The 10160-nt window shown below is 38.8% G+C and overlaps 1 protein-coding gene across 1 annotated transcript; it reads left to right on the plus strand.

Annotated features, from left to right (window-relative positions):
- Window positions 1-206: 206 nt before the first annotated feature.
- On the plus strand, window positions 207-1881 carry MC4R (melanocortin 4 receptor). Its single transcript, XM_069100747.1, has one exon. It carries the CDS (start codon window positions 648-650, stop codon window positions 1653-1655), a length of 1008 nt encoding a protein of 335 aa, XP_068956848.1. The 5' UTR covers window positions 207-647; the 3' UTR covers window positions 1656-1881.
- The last annotated feature ends 8279 nt before the right edge of the window (window positions 1882-10160 follow it).

Here is a 10160-nt window from a genome sequence, read left to right on the forward strand (position 1 = left end):
AAGCAAAATAAATCTCTCATCCCCTATCTGCTTCTTGATTCCAGGAGTGGCTGCATCCAAACCTGTTTGGCCAGGCAATTGTCCCTCTGAAACACAATCAGCATCTCCCAGACTCATGCTGTACTTCAGCTGCATTGGTTGGAGTGCAAAGGGGAGGCGGAGCAACCCCTAGACACCCCCCCCCCTTTTTTTCCGTCCTCCACACACCATAAAAATCGGCAGCCGGCATGCACAGCTTCTGATATTCTGCATGATGCCTGCACTTGGTGATAGTTTCTATCAGGCTGCGTTTGACATTAGCATACCAACCCTGAACTCTCTCTGTGAAACTGCGGTTACTAGGAGGAAAATGATTTTGAATTGGATCGAATAAAAGAGGCTTAAGGAAAATCTCAAGGGAGAAGAGAGGGAAGATGTGAACGACTGAAGCTCTTTGCAGCTGAGGCTGAGACTGATTAAACTTCGGGACTAAAAGTGAGTCTATGCTCAGAACTGCTCTGAACTACATTAAGATTGTGGGAGACGTGCCACTGAGTGCCAGGAACATCTTCTGACTTGCTACCTTGAGGGACTAGAGGAAAGCCCCTCAGAAGGGACTACAGGTTTTCAAACAATTTCGACAGGAGTTTGACTGAGCTCTTTCCAAAATGAACTCCACCCAAAATGAAATCTACTACCACGGAATGCACCCCTCTCTCCACTTCTGGAACCACAGCTATGTATTCCATAGTAGCACCAATGACACCCTCAGCAAAGGTTACCTGGACAGGGGTTGCTACGAACAACTTTTTGTCTCCCCTGAGGTGTTTGTCACCCTGGGTATCATCAGTTTGTTGGAGAACATCCTGGTGATTGTGGCAATTGCCAAGAACAAGAATCTTCACTCCCCCATGTACTTCTTCATCTGTAGCTTGGCGGTAGCTGACATGCTCGTGAGCGTCTCCAACGGATCAGAGACTATTGTCATCACCCTGCTTAACAGCACTGACACCGATGCACAAAGTTTCACAGTGAACATTGATAATGTCATTGACTCAGTGATTTGTAGTTCTCTGCTTGCCTCTATTTGCAGCCTTCTCTCTATTGCAGTGGACAGGTACTTTACTATCTTCTATGCTCTCCAATATCATAATATCATGACAGTTAGGAGGGTTGGGATCATCATCACTTGTATATGGACAGCTTGTACAGTGTCAGGAATATTGTTTATCATTTACTCAGACAGTAGTGCTGTCATTATCTGTCTCATTAGTATGTTCTTCACCATGCTAGCTCTCATGGCTTCTCTCTATGTTCACATGTTCCTGATGGCCCGACTTCACATTAAAAGGATTGCAGTTCTCCCTGGCACAGGCACCATCCGCCAAGGGGCCAACATGAAGGGGGCTATTACCTTGACCATCCTGATTGGGGTTTTTGTAGTCTGCTGGGCCCCCTTTTTCCTCCATCTGATTTTCTACATCTCATGTCCCCAAAATCCATACTGTGTGTGTTTCATGTCCCATTTCAACTTTTATCTCATCCTCATCATGTGTAATTCCATCATTGATCCCCTTATCTATGCCCTCCGGAGTCAAGAACTGAGGAAAACCTTCAAGGAGATCATCTGTTGTTATACTCTGGGAGGCCCTTGTGATTTGTCTGGCAGATATTAAAACACCTCATACACCTGTATTGAATCCTCCAAAGCACTCTCTCAATAGAACCTGGACTGTGTGCTTCTCCAGCAGCTTTCTGTATTGTGTGTAACTTGTTCAGTGTATCATTTGTAAAACAAAAACAAAACAAACTTCAGATTGTGATTTATTTTTCAATGTGAAAAAATGTGCTAGTCTCTAAGTAGTTTTGTTTAAATGCCATAACAACCTTTGAGATGTAAAATGCTAATTCCAGGTTCTCTGTGTTTAAAAAAAAGTACAACCTTATTTAAAACATATTATGCCTTTTGGGGGTATAAAAAAGAAAAGTAGTTTAATCATGTAACCAATAAAGAATTCATTCACATCATTGATGGACTCTAATCAATAATTGTTAATATTTTATTACACAGCATTTTAAAGTATTGATTAGAATTGGGTATAAAAGGGGAAATAATTTGAAATGTGTCATCACGAGATGAGTAATATAAGAAAAGCTTTCTCTTTCCACTTTTGCCTAAGTGGCAGGAAAGTTGATTTTCTTTTTAACATGAATTCTCTCAACACGATTATCCAGGAAAAGAGGCAGAAAAATCTTTTGAGTCCCAAAGCAATGGGTCTTTTAAAAGATGGAAGTGATGCAACTGTTCAAGTACATACTTTCATTTCTTCAACCAAATTGTCTGATTGTGAAGCAGCTGACTAGCATTCTGGAGCCTGCGTGCTCCTGGGAACACAAGGTTTGCCAATTCACCCTCTTTTGTGCTCTACTTTTGCTTCCAATCACTAAGGAAAGGAGAGACTCTGTTGTCTGATTTTATTTAGTGTAGGAGAGGATACTCTGCAGGGCTGACTAAAAAAACAAAGGTGTTCAGGCATAGCAATTTGCCTGTTTCTCCATCAGATATGCATTGTCAATATCAATTCAGGAATCTCGCATATATACATATATATATAATATATACTAAATTAAGACATCCAAATGAATGCTCACAATGATATAGTAACACTTTCATAATAATAAGCAAGCAGCTTGGTGTTCTCTGACATCTTACAACTGTGGGTTAGAACTAATTGCTGAAAGCTAAAAAGGTTCTTGGCAAAGTTTCCATCACCAGAATGACCAGGTTCCAGCAAGATTTATCTGAATTTAAAATTAGGTGCCTCTGCTCACAGATTTGCTCACTGATGAATACAATCCCAGGATCTCCAAAGGGACTTCAATGAGTATGATTACTTACTACTTGGTTTTGAAGAGTATGTAACTTTAACCATGAGGGATTATATCAGTGACAAAGAAGGTACAAACACAAAACCTTCCCAAGTTTTCCAAAGCAGGGGTCCTTAACCTTTCTGTGTATCTCGGTTTCTTTTGGCAGTCTGATGAAGCCTATTGATCCTTCTCTGTAAAATATTTATAAATGCATAAAATACACAGTTACTAAGGAAATAACTTATTATTTATTTTGCATGTCTCTAATCCATTTAAATATATAGGTATATATAGGTATAGATATATAAAAGAGAGAGAGGCAGAGAGAGAGACATATAGATACGGACAGAGACAGACAGAGACAGACAGAGACAGAGAAATAGAAGTTCAAATAATACAGGTTAGGAATACTTCTTATTGTATTATTCTTCTAACTTTTGGGGGAATACTGATGAGCCTCCCAAATAAGAGGAGATAATATTGGATGAAGGTTGCTCAGAAAAGAATTATGTAATTCATTTCAGACTATGCTAAAATCTGAATAGATGAAATAGAATGTAGAAGGGCACATTTGAAATCACTGCATCCTTTTAACTCAAGGCTATTTTTTTTACATTTCAACATTCAGGCATAGGATGCAGTTCTAATAGTGATGCAAGTGGATTAAAAATGAAAAGTTATAGTTGGGTTCAAGTTTTCAGTTAAAATTGATGTTGTGACAACTCTCGTTTCTAGGGATTTTTTCTCTATATTTGAAGCACAATTAGATTTATGGATTTAAATATAGAATAGTGATGGAATCTTAGTTAAAGCTGTAGGTGAAATGAAAGTGTTAATATATCATGAGCATTCATTGGATGTCTTAATTATATATGTATGGGAAATTCCTGAGGCCTAAAGTGGAGACAAATAATATAAAATGATATTCCACATCTTCAGTGGCAACTCTGATTCTGCTTTGGTAAAGTCTCTGTCTTCCCTCCTCCTCCTCCTCTCTCTGTCTCTCTCTGTTTCTCTCTCCCTCTCTCCCTCTCTCTCTGTCTCTCTCTCTCCCTCCTTTCTAAAATGAGGAATAACAATGTCTATGACTCTTGACTCAACTCACAGAAGGGAAGAGAGTATTATGGAACTAATGAGACATCAGGAGAGTAGAGGGTGAAGTAGTCAGGGCTAGGACCAGGACAAGGGCACAAAACTAAGACAAAGTTATGTAACTTTAGGAGGTGATGAAGCTTCAATTGCTACCACCCTTATTGGAGTAAGGAAAATTCTTTCAAACATAAACGGGATGGATGGGGCATGGTGTTGCAAAGAACTACCTATGGACATTTGCTGTGAAGAGTGCTAATAAAGCCAGGCACCTTGCTAAGTTCTGGGATACAGAGAAAAAGATGTCTATTGCCCTCAAGGACCTTAAATTCTAATGAGGAAGGCAAAATGTAAATAAGTAGCATAGTACATACAAGTTGTATGCAGAGTAGTTGGGAAGTAATCTGAGAGGGAAAGAAGTAGCAGCTGGGGGGAATGGAAAATATCTCCTGTAGAAAGTGAGGAGTCTTAAAGTAAGCCAGAGCAACTAAGAGGCAAAGGTGAGTAGGCATAAAATTCCAGGCACAATGGAGAGCCAGTGCAAAGGCAAGCAGCTTGATGGAGGATATAATATAACTTGGAGCTGTGGGGAAAAAAAAATGTGTTATAATACATACACTTATACATATATTCTATGTATGTATATTATATTTATTTTATACTTTAATATATTAATAACTATGCTTCCTCTGTAAAACGCTTCACCAGACTCCCAAAGGGTCACTGATATACAAAAAAAAAGTGGAGGTATTCTGCTAGAGATATCTGGATTTGAATCCAGAGTCAGAGATTCAAATCCCAACTCTGCAACTTAGGTTACTTACTACACATAAGCAAGTGTGTCAACTCTCTGTATCTCAGTTTCCTCCTTTATAAAATTAAAGGATTGGACTCATTAGATAATCTAAAGGCTTCCTTCCAGCTTGAAAACTCTGATCTTGTGATCATGATAAAGTTTGAAAGGGATTTCCTATTATGCCTCATCATCATCTCGGTGAACTCCTCTAAATCACCACATGTGCTTCAGTTATGGAGGGAATGAAGAAAACATGGGTTTATTTTCTACAACATCAACAACCTGTGGTTCTGCTGGGGGAAGGAAACTACCAATACAAAATGACCCAAGGTAAGCTTGAATTGTGCCGGATTTAGGGATGGGCTAAGTTCCTCAGTTTGGGTCCTAGTTGAAGATAGATTTCAGGAGTTTGGACATTCACTGCATTCCTTTTGGAGTGCAGTGGAAGTTGTTTGTTGTTGATGTTGTTTTCTTATAGCCAAGGAAGTATAACCAGAATAGGCCACATTGTTTCAGCTATAAAAATATCCCTAGCAGCCTCCTTAGATTAATCAATAGGACAGGTAGGGGGTAATTTTAGGGAATCATTCCAAGTTCTTTCCCCCATACTTGATACTCTGATTAGCCAGGTTAGATTTTATTGGAATGTCATTGGTTTGTACATACAAATTCTACCCCCATCCATCAGAAAATTTTCCCCCAAAGTTTATGTCCTGTGCCTTTTTTCACTTCCAATATTCTATCCTTTGGGGATCTCAATTATTCCTAGAGGTTGAGTTACCATTGCCACAGAGATAACTTCCAAATATAAATATCCATCCCCAATCTTTCTCTAGAACTCAACTACTGAAGCTTCAATTGCTCGGTGGATGTCTTTACAGGATAACTCATCAGAATCACTAATTCTATATGCTAAAAAGAGAGGACTCATTATTCCCTTCCTTGCCCTAAACCCTAACCCTCCACCTTTCTTTCCTGTTTCTGTCAAGGTCACTACCACATTCCCAATAATACAACACACCATCTTTAATTGCCGCCCCCATATCCAATCACTTTCCAAGCCCTACAAGTTTTATATCCACAACCTTTCTCAAATCTTCTTGCCACTCACATCATTTTAATAGTTTAATTCCTCAGAGTCTTTTGTGGGATTATTTTTAAAGCCATCTAACTGACTCCCTGTTTCCAATGCAACCTTTCCCTCCACAATCCAATTCTCACACAGTTGTCCAAATAACCTTTTTGACAAACAGATCTCACCACATCACACTCCTCTTAAAAGAATTTCAGTAGCTCCCTATTGCCCCAAGGATAAAATACAAACTACTCTGCTTGATATTTAAGATTTACATAAGCTGGCACAAGCTACCTCTCTTCAGCCTTGTTTTTCACTGCTCCTATTCACATATTCATTTACAACCCACAGACAGTCTCACAAATTTTCCTCCATGCCTACAGTGTGCTATTTCCTAATCTCTACTTTTCAGAATCTTCCTTCAAGGATAAGCTTCTATGTTACTTTCCCCAGGAAGCCTTCCTGGTCTGCCCCCATCACTGTTCCTTAACTCTTTGAAGGTAGAAATTATTTTATTTTTTCCTTGGTATATCTCTAACATCTAGTATAGAGCTTTACTGGGTTCAAATTCTACCTCAGAAACTTAAAACCTTTGTGACACTGGGTGAGTCACTTTACCTACCTGGGCCTAAGTTTACATATGTGTAGAATGGGGGGGAGGGTTGAATAAGGTGAGTTCAAAAGTGGGTTTTTTTTAGCTATACTGAATAAAAATTTTAATTGTTTTATGGTTATTACTTTCATTATTTTAAATCAGTAAGGTAAAAATACATCAGAGAGTGTTGGTATGATAGAAAAAATGTGTGAATTCATATTACAGGTAGCTAGAATGGTAGATAAAGTTTGGAACAAAAAGATCTCAGTTGAGGTTCTACAACTGACAAACACTAGTTTTATGATTATGGTCAAGTCCCTTACCTTCTCCTCCCTCTTCCTTCCTCCTTCCACCTCAAACTAAGACTAGAAGTTATAGATAAAACAGATCTGCCTTAGTAGATGCAGTTTCTCTAACCTGATCTAATCACAGATCTGCACCCTTTTCCACCCCCCCCAAATGCTTTAATTCAGGACCCATTAATTTTATGCCTCTCTGCTTACTTTCCCCAACCCACTGTCCTTACCCCACCCCCATTCCAGTTTTTTCAATGTCTGATTGCTTGTTAACTGAGTTACCATATTTCAATGATTTTTTCCCCCTCTACTTTTAGGAAGGTGTGGATTTTTCTTTGGTTTTGTTTTTATTGTTTGTTTGCCTTTAAGATCACCTTAGAAAGAAAAAGGTGCATGGCAAAAAACAGAATTTTTTTTTAATACCAAAGGTGGCTTTGGAGAGAGTAGATGTAGCTGGGCTTTTCCCTGCTTTGGTTGTATAAAAAGACATGACCTTTATTGCTTCCTGGAGCATTTGGGCCATTCTGCCAGGTTCATGACCCCTTTAGTACATGAGGTACATTTTTGAAGGAAAACTAGGATTAGAGCAGATGGTTTTTATGTTTACATTTGGTTTTCACAGCAGACTGAGAGCAAGGAACAAACCAAAGAAAAAAGGGTTTTCATCACATTTCTTATTAAAAGAATAAAAAAGAAAATAACTTAAGTAACAGGAAGGCAAAAAGTAGAAGATAACAGGACTCATTCAATCAACAAGCATAATTAAGCACCTGCCATACATTAGGTACTGTGATAGGTCTTAGGGATCATACAAATGAAAAGGACGAAGCACTCCTCCTCACAAAGAGCTCACATTCTAATGAGGAAGACAAACACCATATAATAAAGATATAGCATGAATATAAAGAAAATAAATACAAATATTCAGTCATTAAAAGGGTAGTTTGGGAGGTAGTTTCCTAATGCTAGGAAAGGCTTCATTCACAAGATCTTAACTGAAGAGAGACTTTAAAAGATATAGGAAAGAGATAGTCAATGAGATTAGCTAATGCAAGAGCTAAGAGAAGGGAGATGGAGTGTTGATTATGAGGAAAGGAGAGAAATCCCTTTTGGTTAGATCACAGAGTGTGGAAGAGTAATGGGAGCTGCATTGTGAAGGGCTTTAAAATCTAGAGAGAGGAGTTTATATTTTATCCTGGAGGCAATAGGAAGCCACTGAAATTAATTGAGTAGGGGCATTACATGGTCAGGTCTGCACTTAAAGAAAATAACTTTGGCAGCATTGTGGAGAATGGATAGGAGTTGTGAGAAATTTTAGGCAAGGAGAGTAATTAGGAGGCTGTAGGAATAATATATGCAAGAGATTATGAGAACTTGTACAACTAAAGTCATAGGTAGCTGGAGAAGAGGCACAGGCACTGGATGTGAAAGATGTTGTAGAGAGAAAATTAACAAGATCTGGTCATTAAATAGATAAGTGAGGTGAAAGAGATTGAGGAGTCAAGGATAATACCTAGGTTATGAACCTGGGTGACTAGAAGAATGGTGGTGTCTTTGACAGAATAGAGAAGTTTGGAGGGAAGATATTGAGCTCAATTTGTTCAAGGTGCTTCTGGAATATCCATTTTGAAATATCCAATAGGTAAATATTAATGTGGAATTATGTATTTATAAAATTAATCAGTGAATTAATTAATAGAAAAGTATTTAAATGCTTATAATGTATCAAAGATTGTGCTAAGAACTCTGTATACAAACATGAAAGCAGAGACCATGTCCTCAAGGAGTTTATTTTCTAGTAAAGGGATAGATCATGGTCCATGGTTTCAAAATTCAGAGTTTGTGAGCACAAGAGTGAGAAGGAAAGAAAGGTCACACATCAAGTGGGGAGTAGGTTGTCAAGGAGGTTGTGGAGGCAGCCAGAGAAGAAGGGTTTTCCTGAAATTATGTTCCAGAAGAGGAAACCACCAATCAAAAGTTTCCTAAAACTATAAATTAAGTTGTATGTGTATGATTACAGCCTACATTCACAAGTGATGATTTGTGCTCTTTGATAGATGAATTCTAGTCATGTAAATGGAAGACAAGTGTGGCTTGAGATTTAGAAACTCTGAATTTTAGAGATTACCCAATCCCCTTGATTTACAAATGAAGAGATTGAAGCCAGAGAAATTACAGAACTTTACTAAAGTCATATAACTGCTGCTGGGGAAGGAGAGAAACAACATTCTCATGGGGAGATGGGACTTGGATCCCTAAAAGGAAAAGACCATGTCTTTGAAAGCAACCTAGTCCCTGAACTTTTAATCACATTTCAGTATCCCAGACCAATGGTGCCTCCACCCAAGGCATCTGGTCCAACACAGCCAACCTAGACCACCTAATTAGCTTACTTGATATCTTTTCTCTATTGTACCTTGGCAACCCTAGACTAATTACCACTTCTTAATGCCATCCAGATCCTTTCACTGTCCATTTTTTGGTATATAAGCATCAGTCTCACCCCCATTAAGTTGCAGATTCACTAGGAATCTAGCCCTATTGCTGTTACAATAAACCTTGCCACTTTGACTTGGAAGAAGGTTTGAGTATGTGAATTCTTTCCAGACAATGATGCCCTCTACCTTAATATTTAGAGATTCCCAGAAACTATGTTATCAGGGTTCCCAGCAAACCCAAACCACATCAATTCAATCAGCTCCCCTAACTGTTCCCCAATCTATGCTACATGCTGCTATAACCCAAGGGATGTTGATAACCTACTAGAACTCATCTTTCAATGATTAACAAATTCCTACTTAACAATACCCTCCCCATACCAGTGACTCTGACCCCTAAAGTGTCATTATTCAAATTCAAATTTTCTCTCCCCCTCTGCCTAGTCCCTTGTTCCCATTCCCCTCAACCCAACCTCCACCAGTTTACAGCTATCCACCCCTTCCATTGTACTCTCTGGAATGTCTGCTCTATGGATAACAAACCTGCTTTCATCTTCAATTCTTATTTTTCCCCATTCCTTCCATCTTCTGGCTCTCACTGAGATTTAATTCTCTCCGGACAACACAGCTTCCCTGGTAACCCTTAAGCACCGGTAGCACTTTTACTCATTATTCAGACTCAACAGTGATCAACTTTAGGCAGTTGGAACACTTGCTGTTCCCTTTTGCCACTTCCAAACTCTCCCTCTTCTCCCAGTGCTCCATAGCCTCTCATCCTCTAAGATTCACTCAATCCATATATACCATCCAGTCAAAATTCTCAAATTGCTATCTACCAACCCCAAGACATTCTTCTTTCCTCAATGAGTCCAGTGCCTGGTTCATAGTCTTTCCCAACTCCCTAACTCCTGCCCTCATGCTAGGGGAACTTAACATGCATACTAATACATCCTCAAACACCCTAACCTTACAGTTCCACAAACAGATTAATTAATTAAACAAATAAATGAATAGATAGATG

The sequence above is a fragment of the Petaurus breviceps genome, unplaced genomic scaffold, assembly GCF_028583685.1.
Source record: "Petaurus breviceps papuanus isolate PSGF00001 unplaced genomic scaffold, PetGlider_PUasm1.0 42, whole genome shotgun sequence".
NCBI classification, from domain to species: Eukaryota; Metazoa; Chordata; class Mammalia; order Diprotodontia; family Petauridae; genus Petaurus; species Petaurus breviceps.